General features: G+C 36.4%; 1 protein-coding gene across 1 annotated transcript; it reads right to left on the bottom strand.

Annotated features, from left to right (window-relative positions):
• Window positions 1-11259: 11259 nt before the first annotated feature.
• On the bottom strand, window positions 11260-13713 carry Prosbeta6 (proteasome beta6 subunit). The gene is made up of 4 exons (XM_071588307.1): window positions 13512-13713; window positions 13247-13436; window positions 11622-11858; window positions 11260-11547 (listed from the first exon to the last, which is right to left on the bottom strand). The coding sequence occupies exons 1-4, from the start codon at window positions 13607-13609 to the stop codon at window positions 11362-11364; spliced, it is 711 nt and encodes a 236-aa protein (XP_071444408.1). The 5' UTR covers window positions 13610-13713; the 3' UTR covers window positions 11260-11361.
• Between the last annotated feature and the right edge of the window lie 17 nt (window positions 13714-13730).

Here is a 13730-nt window from a genome sequence, read left to right as displayed (position 1 = left end):
CAATTTGATTGTCATATTTTCTCTCTAATGTCAATTTCCATTTTATGTTTGCTGCTGCATATTCACTTCCATGGAAGAATACTTAACTTTCATCATGAAGGAGTTTTTTCCTTTGGGCTCAAGTTTTATTTTAGCTCTAAAATTTTCATCTATAAAAAACTTCTTGGATTAGGATCTTTACGTCTAGCCTTCTACGTCTAGGCTTTTTCTCACCGTATACCATCTAACATTTTCCATCACTAGTGATGCTCCTTTCCAAACAGCAGGACTTGCATCTTACTTTTACTTGTATATTTTTGCTTCCTTTTGTTCATTGCTGAATGGGCAATATGTTCCTTTTTTAATTTTTCTTGACAATATCCTGATTTCCTAGCACATTCTAGGGATCCTTTCTCTATTACCTTCACAAGAATGTAGCTCTATATCATGTTATATTGTCTCCTGATGTTTTTTTTATATTTTATTCAGTAGTGATTTTCAAAGATATATACCAATGTTTGTTCTTCCCTGAAGAATTAACATTGGTATTGAGACTTATTAACCTTGGTGTGTAATGTTTGGCCACTAACTGGAGGGTCTGGGTTCAATTCCTGGTGATGCTTCTGGGCACCCTCAGCTTCACCAAAAAAGTATGATATTTCAGTTCCTGGATTTTCCTGGAGGACTGCAGGTGATCCTGGGAAAGGAACTGGCCTCTCTATTCAAATGCATGATTTTCACATACTGCGGGGCTTAATATGGGGTGAGCTCTACCCTCACCTATCGAGCCAATCTTCACGTTGATTACTCTAGTTTTGATCTTTAATTTCATTGTCCAGTTGTTTAAATTTTTTGTTCACTTCAAAAAATGTAATATCCTGCGACTATCAGGTTTATGGTATTCCAGTATAATAATTTTCATTCTAATTTGTAAGTCCCCTTCAGACAATTTTATCCTACTAATTTCAAAAATGGCTATTTAAGCCCAAGCTTCATATTTGACTGTGGACTTCAGAAGGCTTCCTTTAGTCTAAACTGATGTAACATTCCAGGAAACCCAAAAACATTTACCTCAAGAATATTTTATGCATAGGGTGGTGCAATGTCCACAATTTGAATGGAATAGGTAAGCTGCTTCTTCTCAAGAAACTTTGCTTTCCTGTGCCTTCCACAAAAGCTCACATAGGCTTAGGGCCAGGTTCTCCCAGAATTTCTTTGGTGAGAGAATATTAAGAGAACATTCAGGCTCTTGACTCAACAATATCTGAAAGGAATAAATAATGAATGGGAAGAGCCTCCCTTGTTGAAAAGGTTTAAAGATGCAGGAAAAATCCTGTGTATCCTCCTTGAGGTCACATGTAGTTTTTATATGATTTTTGATAAGTTTTCAGTTCCCTTGGGAATCATTTTCCATCTTTCCCTCTGTTAATTTGTGTACGCATACAACCCTTATCACTCATTCTCCCCATTATATTGAGGGATCGGGTTTGTGGAATGGCTAGTGTATTGACTGCCCACCTGTAGGGTCCAGGTTTGAATCCCTGGTAATGGCTGAATGTAAAAAAAGACATATCCCGATCACTTCTCGGAAGCCAGCATTTGAAGCGTACTTAAGTAGATTATACTCTCTGTTATTTAGGATATTACATATATTGTACACCCCTTGGCATATTTTGTTTTGAGTAATAAAGAATGTAAAACAAAATCTATCAAGAGGTAAAGGGATTAAGCTGAATAGAGAAGAATGAGGGCTATGGCAAACCAGATTTAGGATTGAAATACTGATGAGGCTAACGCCAATGCTGGTTTTCACCCCATTGTTACTCCAATAACTGAAAACCCTTCCTCTAATAACTCACCCCACTTCTCATATGCCATAAATGGCCTCTCACTTTCGCGTACCCTTTAAACCATCGCTAACCATTGCATTTTTTGTACTGGTATGATGCCTCAAGGCCTTTGGAGGTTGCCATAGGTCATTTGATTTTGTGATTCATCCCCTCCACCTTCTTCATACCTCCTAAATTTTCTCCTACTAGACTGGAACTTCATGGAAACATTATAGACTGATTTATGAAATAATGTGTGCTTCAAGGTCCTTAAACTTGTCAAAATAAAGACTCGGACTTCATTAATGAATTCCATGTAACCTTACCGAGATGGGGACAAGACTAACGATGGAATTTTGACAAGATTCTTTATTTCAGCAATGTGTAATGGCAAGTAAAAATTGAAGGTAGCTAATTTATCACCAGTTGAAAGGTAAAATGTATCACTTCAAACAGAAATTATTTTCAAACTGAGCAAATTTATTTGCTTCCAGGGATAGATGACTGGAAACATTTGAGCCACTGGCTCTGTATATGATAACATAAGCAAGCATCAGAATATTTTAACCATGTACATTACCTAACCTCGTGAGATATTCTCATTAAAAGCAGAGCTATTGGTTTTAAGGTCCATGGACAGTTTCAATTGTCAACATTTTAGCATCCCTAGGTTTGGCTGTTAACATAGGAAATGCAAACATTTGTCCACATTAAAATAGACTATTTAGGTTCCCTTGAATTAAATGTATATAGCCCATTTCTACAGAAAAACTTAAAATTTGAAAATTAAGGCACAGGAAAATCATCTATTACGTTTAATATGTGAGGAATATATATTATTGATGTGGAGAGTTATAAATAAAATTTTGAAGCATTGGATACAGAGTATGATTCAGTTAACTCATCTATGCTAGTCCATGTAGATCAACTGGCATTCAATATAGTCAATTTTCCTAAAAATAAAAGGGATACTTTTTGGGGAAGGAAGGGAAGTGTTTTCCTGACAATCTTTGGGAATGATATTTCACCAAGACTTTAAAATTGCAGCCATATATTTTGTGGAAAATATATTGATCTACCTGTGGAAGCAAAATATCTAATTCCTCAAATTATTTGGTTTGAAAAATCAAAACATTTATTATAATTTTAATGATAGTCTTTCCATTGTCAATCCCATGGACCCAGATTTTTGGTTCAAACAGTTGGGTCTCTACATCAGGATTTTTTAATCATCATAAGGAGAGGCTATATTACAGGAGCTGATAATTTTTGCATTGATAGTTACTCCATAATAATTGACAAACTTATGTGCAAACTGAGCCAAATGTGTGAATTTTATCAAAATTTGCACACCTTATTGATATGGTATTATGCAATGCTGTCAAAGCTATGTGCATCAAGGAGCCTCCATTTATAAGAATGACATTGATAGCTATGAATTATGAGTGCCAGCAACTAAAAAAATATTTTGAAGGTACTGAAAATTCAATGGTGGATATGTATGAAGACATTATCCAAGAACAAGTCCAATGGACTTAACCTTACAGAAACTTGTTTTCAAGTACATATGTATGTGTGTATCAATTATGGTAACAAGTTCTGCTTCCAATGGAAAATGATCATTTTTAAGGCTAAAAATTTCCTTTGAAATTTTATGCCCTAACATTGATTGATTGAAGTATTCAAGAATATTGAATTGCTTTTTTTATTGAACATGTAGTTGAAGTTACAAAAGTTTGACTTGTCGGTGTCAGTCACTGACCTCTTTTGTGGAGAAGGTAAGGAAAAATACTATTTTGTAAAAATTATGTAATTGTGTATGTATGTGGATTGTTACATTTTTTTTATACCTCCTGGTATTTCTTTTTGCTGCCCAAAAATGTTCCTTAATTATTGGCACAGGTGCGATCTGTAATCCATCTAGACATTGTCTTTATTAAACGTTGTGAATTGTGACCTTGACTTCTCTTGGTTGGTTCAATCTTCTGGCCATATAATCGTGAGTATACTTCATTGCCATTTTGTAGATAATTATTTTCTTCTGGCCATATAATCGTGTGTACTTCATTGCCATTTTGTAGATAATGGATTTTCTGGTTTACATTATGATTCGTGTTCTGATTTTATTTTGATTCTGGGTGGTAAAAATTCTGGTATTGGATTACTCTATACTGTGTTCCCACAGCACAGAAAACTGAGCCATTCCAGGGGGCAATTTGGGATTTGAATTTATTTTTCTCAATAAATGATGTAAATAGGATTGATCTGTTCCAGACACCCTAATGATTGTTTATTTATGCCTATATAAATATGTAATATGATGAAAAGCATGAATAAAAAATAAAAACAATGAAACATGAAATAAATATCAATTAACTCAACTTAACCTATGTTGAGGTGAATGAATTGCATACTTAAAATAATAGGAGAAGAGTTATATAATTTGCAGTTGTGAATAGGAGTTAATTACCACTTAAGCATCAAGGGACTGCCCTTCTATGATTGATTCTCTAGTTCTTTGTCTCTTAAGACCATTTGTACTGGGCCTAGTCGTGGGAATATGTGGCCTAATGGTTGAGAGCTATCTGTTTTTGCCAGCACTTGATCACATGTTTGAAGTCACATTATCACTTAACATGTTTTTCATTCTCTTGCTGTATATCTGGATGGCATCTTCAACAAAATGTCATACTTCTCCTCACTATGTCAACAGTTATTTAATCTCTGTGATGATGTTATCCAATCCCTCCTCTGTTGATCCATCTTCTGTCTATTGCTCTCCTCAAGGTCTTGATGGTCCAAGTAAAACCTAATAATAGTTTTCTAGCCACTTCTCAGCATTCTCGTTGTTTACCTCCAAACCCATTGACTATCTTAGCAAACAAATCCTACTCTACAGGCTCATATTCAGCCCCAACTCTTAAGTTTTACAATGCAAAGGTGTTTGATCACAATTTCCTCCCAGAGGAGTCTTGTTATAAACTTATTTCATGCTTAGTCAATGATTTCAAGGCAGTTGAGGATGTTGAAGTGGTCTCGTGTATTGGTCCTAACATTAAAATGGCAATGAACAGGTTTTTTAAGTGTTAACATTGATATTACCTGCTGGTCAATTGTTTGGATGAGTAGCCCTTGGAATAAGTCAATTTTCTATCTTTGGGTTAGAGTTGGTTTTTTTTAGAATTGAAACTTCACAGAAAAGGCAGCTTGTATTGTTTTTTATCACTGGCTGAAGCACACAAAATCAGGGTAAAAAAAGAATTTGGAGTAAAAAGTTACATTTTTTCAGTTTTCTTCTGCTGTGCCCATTTCTAGTGAGGTAGGATTAGTGGATCACTCTTACCTTTTGAGCTGTGATGAGATTTTCTTACATCATCACTAACAGGAGGACACCCTTTATTGAGCCAGGACTACCCCTTATGTTTCATATTTATTTTTATCATTCTGGAACATAGCATGTGCATCTTATAACTCTGGACTGACGCCATTGCTTCCCATGTTTTGAAAACATTTTCCTCCATCCCTGGACTTTTTCCATGGCTATAGTGAATTTTACCATGATTGCAATGAATTTGTAACAAAGCAAGTTCCTCATAAAACATGCTGTACAAGCAAAATGCCACCAATAAATGTAGGGAAAGGGAGGAAGGAAGTATAGGGAGATAAAGAGGGACTTTTTGTAGAGTAATATATTGAGTTGTGTTTTGCTATGAGACACAGGAGAATTAATTGTTAGTTGTGGCCATCCAAAACCTACCTTTACCCATAGGTTAACTTTAATAATAATCACTTTAGCCTACAGCGTATTGTAAAAACATGAATATGAGGATGAGATACTCCAATTCAGAATTTATTTTGCTTTTTTTTTGCCAAACACCCTGTTGATCTTCTGGTGAGGTGAGATAATATTTCTTTGTCAGACATGAAAGGAGTGATGTGATTCAAACTTCAGATGAAATTCCTTGTAGCCAACTTTATTCCCTTCATATCTCTGGGAGAGAGCATCAGGAGAGCCACCATAAAAACCTATTGCTTCAGGCAAATAACTTCCGTTGTATTGTACCCATTCTTTACATAATTCAGCCTACAATAGTGTCTTCACATCTTGCAATTCTAAGTTAACTTATTCAGCAATGGCATACGATGAAATTTTGCACATTGTATCAGTGTGTGTATATATACATATATCTCAGTGTTAATTACATTTCCTCGATAGCTCGAGGGTTTAGAGCACACACCTGGTGAGCGGAAAGATCCGGTGTTCAAGTCCTGGTCAAGGAAATATTTTTGCATCTGTGATGTTCGATTCTGCCTTCCCCACCTCTCCTGTGTTCATCCTTTCTATGTGTTCCTATTCCTTTTCCTTACATATATTTCCATGTGAATGAATATGTGTTTGCCATGTGGTGGGATTTCTTGTTTGAATATGTATCTACACACACATATATTTATATATCGATGATATAGAAGCACTCATGAGAGCGCTATAACGGCACAATAGAACACAAAATTAAACAGATAACACATGAAGAACACTCACATTGTAGACCTTTTGAGCTTTCGGCCTTCTTCAAGAATTTATATATATAAACCATACACAGTAATCAACCAAACACATTAATCAACTCTCAAGGTTTGGTAGGTGATGAGTGCTCACCTAGTACTAAGCCCAATGGCATGTGAAATTCACACATCAGGGTAGGGGGGCCAGTTCCTTTTCCTGTGCTGGTTATGGTTTCCCAGGAAGATCTAGTACCCGAAAAATCTCATAGCTTGGGTGGAGCTGCAGGTGCCCAGAGACTTGCCCGGGAATCAAACCCGGGACCCTCTGGTCAGTAGTCCAATGCTCTAACCCCTGGTCTACCACGACCCAAATATATACTTATATAAGTGTGCGTGCATATATATGTGCGTATATATATATGTATATATATACACATGTATATATATATATATATATATATATATACAAGGTATGATCAAAAAAAGACGACTGATTTTATCCCTTGTTTATTTCGACGGATACAGCTTAATCGAACGTGACGCCCTCAAAGTACATCCCTTGGCTGACGACAAACCTTTACCAACGTTTCTTCCGGCTCTCGAACCGTGCCTGGTAAGCTGCCTTAGGGAGCCTCTTCAGGTCCGCAGGACAATTAGTTTTAATATTTGCAATAGTGTCGAATCGGCACCCTTTCAAGGTTGATTATAACTTAAGAAACAAAAAGGAGGTTTTAAGAAACTCTGGGTCGGCATTGGCTTGCTCCAGGAATTCCTGACCTGACTGCATATATACACATATACATATATATACACATACACATATATATACACACATATATATATACATATATATTGGTTACCATCATATGCTTGCTCGAGCCGCAAAATCCTGACTTGGATAATTAGCCGAAGAAAACCTAGTATATGTGGCATTTATGGACTTGGAGAAGGCCTTCGACAATGTCGAATGGAACAAGATGTTCAAGATACTAGAAGCGCTTGGATTGGACTGCAACGACAGAAAAATTGTCCATAACCTCTACAAGAATCAGTTTACAACAATGTAAACCAAAAATGGAAGCCAAAATAAACAAAGGAGTAAGACAAGGTTGCAACCTCTTGCCAGCAATATTCAACGTATACCTGGAAGAGGCAAAAAAGGAAACACAAGAATTGTGTATCTAAGGAGCCAAGGTAAATGGAGAAGAAATCAAGGTGCTCTGGTTTGCAGATGACATCGCAGTAGTGGTGGTAACGCGAGAGGACCTGAAAGCAACTCTAATTGCTATGGACCAAGTACTGGGGAAAAATAATATGAACATCAACAAGAAGAAAACTGAAACCGTAATGTGCAGAAGAGAGAAGCTGAATGCAGACACCACCATTCGAGGGGTGAAACTAGAGCAAGCGGAATCCTTCCTCTGCCTGGGCAGCAGCATGACATGGGATGGAAGAAGTTCAACCAACATCAAGCGAAGAATAACCCAAGCTAAGAACACATTCATTTAGAAGAGACAACTACGATGTTCAAAGAACCTAAGGCTGGAAACACGGAAGCAATTCGTCAAGACTTTCATGTGAACATGGTGCTCTATGGTTCTGTGACTTGGAACATTGGAAAAGTGGGCCAGCAAAAAATAGAAGCCTTTGAAATATGGTGCTGGAGGAGAATGCTGAAGATTGAATGGACTATGTAACGAACGAGGAAGTATTAGAAGAGCAGATGAGGATAGGACCATATGGAGAACTGTACAAAAAAGAAGAAATAGATGGATTGGACCCAAATTGAGGCACAATGGATTGATTAGGAATATAATAGAAGGAAAAATAGAATTCAAGATTCCACGAGGAAGATCAAGAGACATGTACATAGAACAAATTAAGAAGGACATAAAACAGAGAATGTATCAAGGATTGAGGGCATTGACATTAAATAGAGTAGAATGGAGGGCTGCAGTAAACCAATTGATTGGATTGAAATACCGATGATGACACACATATATATATATGATTCCACGCTATACCTGGTGGTGAGTAGGTACGAGTCTCGGGTTGCGAGCACCCAAGAGGAAGCGCTTATAAAACCAAAGTATTTAAAGCCATGTTTTTAAAGTAAGATTTTTTTTCTTACCATGTCTCTAAATCAGTCTGACAGAAGAAGAGGGACAAGAATAAAAATTGACAGTAACATGCAGACCTGTTGTATATTAACCAGATTTATTGCAAATTTTTGTTGGCTCCACAAGGTGAAATCATCTCCTCTTCCAGTTAGTTCACTTTTTAGGGATTGTTTTTTCTTTCTGGGTGAAATGTATGAGGACATTCGAGGATAACAGAGTCAGTGGTGAGAGTAGTGTTTGTATGATAGTATATGTTTACAAGCTGGGTGAACTTAAAATTTCTAGGCATATTCCAATTTATCTGTACTCACAGATAAATTAAGCACATGTTAGCCAAAGTTCTTACCTTTAAATGACCTTTTAGAAATTAAAGGGGAATTGAATAAATTTGGTTTACTGTATAGGTATGCAAATACTTTTTTATGTGCATTGTTTTAGCATGGGCTGAACATATTGGCAAATCTATTAAAAGCTTACTTTTATAATAGTAAAATTTGAAATTACACACTCAGGACATAAGCACCAATAAATTCTTGAGAAAGATCCATCTACTTATAGGTACATTACTCAAACTAGAATTTTTCCAACAGATCATGTTTGTGGTAATGATTGGAGTATTTTTACTAGATCAAAATTTTCTTACAAGTAATAGTTATCATCAAGTCCTAAATCTAATGCCAATATTATTTTAGTCAGAGAAAGAGAGAAACTGAATGAAGCCTTGCAAATCAAAGCAAAATAATACCATGGGAGTAATCTTCCTAAAAGAAACTCATTCACGATAATTAATACACACAATTAAAACCCTTCAAGAACTTAACAGTTAAAGAGTTTATGTCAAATGGTGGTTGATGTGGATATAGAGAGCAAACCAGGTTATCATGGTAAGCCTAGGTGATTTCGAACGAACATGGTAAGCCTAGTTCTATGAAAACTTCAGTATTTTATGGCAGTCGACTCTTTAAGGTAGGTTTTGGATGAAAACACGACAATATTTGACAACGTAGTATAAGATGCACCCTCATTTTGTTAGGGCACACCCAAGAAAAATGTTTAACAGTTTGCACAAGAGCTGGACACCACCAGTTTATTTTTTGGGTATTTTTATCTCACTCATATCTCTTTCAACATTGCCACAGTGAGCAACATACTACTGATCTCACATAATTGCAATTAGCTCAATAATAACAATCCCAACTACAAGTTTCTTCTGTTGAATAACAATTACTATACGTATGTCAATAAAATGGTGTCAAAATAGGCAGTACTGATCATCTGGGGAATGGAATAAAAAAAAGGTACATTTTGTGGTGTCAAATATGAAAATCACCTATCCTCTCCTAACAAAACACAACCTAACACCCTATATACAATAAGATTTCCACCTCTTCCTCAAGCTCAAATTTGTCCTCGGTGGACAGACATTCTCTTCAAACAAAGAACACACTAAATAGAGGGGTATTTTGCAGGCCTGAAGGAATCTAATTTTCTAGATGGGATCAAGACATTGGAGCATCGTTGGACCAAGTGAATTAGTGTACTGGGAGACATTGAAAAATAAAAAGTTTCACTGAGGTAAGTCATTTATTTCTATTCCATTTTGAGAACTTTTCTAATTCCCTTGTACTTGCCATTGCACTTAATACAGGGTGCAGCAATATGACTTCCTTATTTAAAGAGGTTTTGGTTTATAAAAAAGGAAGTTATGTTGCCACAGCCTGTGTATGTATTCCATTAAAACCAAGGAGGGAATAAAAAGTTTGCAGAAGGCCTAGTTACATAATCAATATGAAAAAAATCATCTCCTCTTCTAAAGTGTGATTGCTGCGGTAAAAATAAGACAGAGCAAAGAGTCTTGAGTGTGTTCATGAGAGACGGTATTTGCTCAGCAATAGGCATATATGCAAGAATGTGGTATACACATGAAAGAAATGTGTTGATTTGGTAATGTCAAAGGAGGGATGAGATGAAAATTTTCAAACATGCATGAAGATTGAATGGCTTGAGAGGTTAGGCTTCATTTAGGAGGGTAAAGATTGTTGAAGACATTCCCTGAAATACTGGAACAAAGAGCAGGGATGAAAGAATGCATGAATGTTACCAATTATAATACATGAATTTGAATTGTTCAGTTTGAAATAATGTAGTAAAGAGACTAAATCCCCATTGAATATATATAAAGGTTTTTTTTACTGCACCAACCCAAAAAAGGAACCATATTAATGGCATGGGGGTATGTTTATTTTTTGTGCTTCCACAATAAAAACTAAAATGAGACCTTTTGGAGAATACAGGGATGAAATATGTATAGGTTACAAGTAGCATCTTTACAGTGGGGGAGTTTAGAAGTAGTAGTCATTAGGTGAGATGAATAACAACTGATGTTAATTGCTCCATAAGGGGTAGGCATGTAATTTGGTATATGTAGGATTTTCAGCCAAGGGAGATGAGTGGATAGAAACCTGGCATTGGCATTAACCAACTCTAGACAAAAGGTGCCAAGGGCTGTCATAATTTAACATCCCATCTGATGGATGGCATATTCCACCCAAGGTGTGGTCCAAATGCCACCCAAGCAGGAATTGAGATACTTCTGAAAAAGCCATCACCTTCATTCAAACCTAGGCCCTTGGGGTAATCACAAATCCACTTCACACTTTTTATGGGACTACTATAAATGAGAGCAATAATCATTAAATTTATGATTTAAAACAAAACTAAGAATATGAAATTATTATTAAAGATTAGAAGTTATCATGCAGATGTGCTCATCATTCCAGAGGAAACCTGAATATGGTGTGATGAGCCAGGAAACAAAAACTACCAAATAAAGAACATACTTTTTTATTAGTACATAAATTTGAATTCAAAGACAAGCATATGAAACATGCCTTTAACCTCAAGGTCTTGGATCAATTTGGATTAGTACACTAATCTCGTCTCAGCATGAACTTCTCTTCTTTAATACCATCTTTTGTGATTATGTTGATAAAAATACTATCTCCTGTGTAAATATCTCTCTCAGCTGCTGAAATGAAAACATCCTTCAAAACCGCTAGAGCTCTCTCCAAAGGAATTGGATCCTTGGAAACGTTTTCCATGTTCTTCAAACCAATCTGTAAAATTAAGCAAAGGTTAAATAGTCCTCCAACAGAAAAATTTCCAAAACGATATCAAAACGTCTTTCTACCTGATTGTCCAATAGTGGCTGTAGAAGTGCCCCAGCAGAACCACCAGCACGATACATAGTACGCTCACAATGACCAATAGGATCATAACTATAAACACAGCCTTTACCATCAATATCCAGTCCAGCTAGGATGTTGGAAATGTAGTATGGAAAAAATCTTTTGTAGTACAGCATGGTGGAAAGCATCTGCGCCACAGCGGGGGTTGACATTTGCTTGTGATGCTCATGCAGGTACATCTAAAACATTAAATTATATCAGTTTTACTTATGCCTAGGTTAAGTCATAGAATTTTGTGTAGAAACGTGCAGAAATTTTTCTATATCATGGTATAAGACTATTAATTTTTTATTGAGAGCATTGTCTCAACCGAGACAGATTTAGAGGATGATTTTCTTCCTCCATCAAGATAGAGAGAACAAGACTTCTCAAAATAATCCACAAAAAATGTATGTACCACCAATTCAACCTTTTTAACACTAAAGAACAAGAGTTGGAGGGCGGTGCAATAAATGGGGATTAACACTTAATATAGATAAATGCGCAGTTTTGAAATTTTGGAACAAAGGAAGCGAGGAACAGGATATAAACTACAAAATAGAGGGTGCAGTACTGACTACGGCCGATTAAGTTAAATATTTGGGGGTTGTTCTAACATCACGCCTTTCATGGGGAGCACATATCAGGACAATATGCGGATCAGCTTTAAAAAAACTTGGCTTCATAAAACGGGTGGTGGGGAAATGTAATGAGAAAGTTAAAGAGAGGTGTTATTTTGCTCTAGTTAGACCTCATTTCAAATATGCCGCAAGTATTTGGGATCCTCGGGAGAAAATTTGGCAAAAAGAATTAGATAAAGTCCAGAGAAAATCCGCTAGATTCGTTAAAAATTGTTATGATAAGACCACAAGTGTGACAGGTCTCTTAGGGAAATTAGGCTGGGAACCACTTGAAGTGCGGAGAGAACAAGCGAGACTTAGACTTTTAGAAAGGTTCAGAACAAACGAGTTTAACTATGACACTGAAGGGATTAAAATGGCCCCACACTACTAGACTGCTTTGTGGTAGATCAGACCACAAAGATAAAATAAGGGAGATAGATTCCAGGACAGATAGGTACAAATACTTATTCTTTCCCCGAACAATCAGAAATCATAATGGTAAGAAACCGAAGTCACTTTAGAAATATTAAAAGCATTGAATTTACAAGTTGGAGCAAAGTTAAACACTGCAAAGCTGTTAGGTATACTTTCAAGTGCATGTGTATGTAAGATGTAGTTTGAGTGTTTGCAATTGTGGGGTTTAAGTGTTCTTGCATGAATGTATGTCATGTTTTTTTGTGGATGCATGAATTTGTGGTTCTAGCATGCAGTTTTTTTCCTAAATTATGGGTGGTGTCCTAACAACCCCCGCCACACGCCCTTGCGGCGGCTTGCGGTGTATAAGTAGATGTAGATGAGTTCATGTCAATTATGCATCAATAAGCCACTACTATATAATACAAAAACTGCTAATCATGAAAATTCTCAAGCTATGGGCATAATATGAGGAACAAGAGCCTATAAATTTAAGACTACTTGGACGTGAGAAGGCACTTTCTTTTATTATTAATTTACATATTTATTACCTTTAAGCGGGCCTCAAGGACACGAGTAAGTGTTAAAGTGTCACACCAACAACCGGAACACCCCAAAACAGTACTTGTAGACAGTCGAAACAACTTTGATTGCTCCCTCGTATAAATTGAAAAGCCGCTACTTAAGCGAGTATCACACCCTATTATAGCATAATCATCTCCAGCAATTGCTACAATGCTCCTGAAAAAATAAAAGTGAGTTAGCAAAGTCTTTATTCCCCATTCAAATAACACCATTAACCATGCAAATACTTACCCTCCATTATCTGCATATGGACTAAAATATATTTGCTTCGGACCTGAAATGGTGTGATAATCTGGAAGTGTACGATTGTTCTGTTCATAAGTCGCCATTTGACGGAGCGAAAATTGTTTAATTCTTCCTGAAATGACACTCGGACAAGCACAAAGAACGCTCAATGACTAAACGAAATTCTGTTTTTCTCTCCAAGAAAAGAAAAGCGCAGAGCGAGGC

The sequence above is a fragment of the Hetaerina americana genome, unplaced genomic scaffold (assembly GCF_022747635.1).
Source record: "Hetaerina americana unplaced genomic scaffold, ioHetAmer1.1.p SCAF_3, whole genome shotgun sequence".
NCBI lineage: Eukaryota > Metazoa > Arthropoda > Insecta > Odonata > Calopterygidae > Hetaerina > Hetaerina americana.
This window is presented reverse-complemented; position numbering and strand designations above follow the sequence as displayed.

Coding starts and splice junctions, on each gene's coding strand:
- Prosbeta6 (XM_071588307.1), bottom strand. CDS start 13,609: ATGGCGACTTATGAACAGAACAATCGTACACTTCCAGATTATCACACC. Junction 13,437..13,511: donor CCATATGCAGATAATGGAGG/GTAAGTATTTGC, acceptor TTATTTTTTCAG/GAGCATTGTAGCAATTGCTG. Junction 11,548..11,621: donor AGCCACTATTGGACAATCAG/GTAGAAAGACGT, acceptor TTAATTTTACAG/ATTGGTTTGAAGAACATGGA.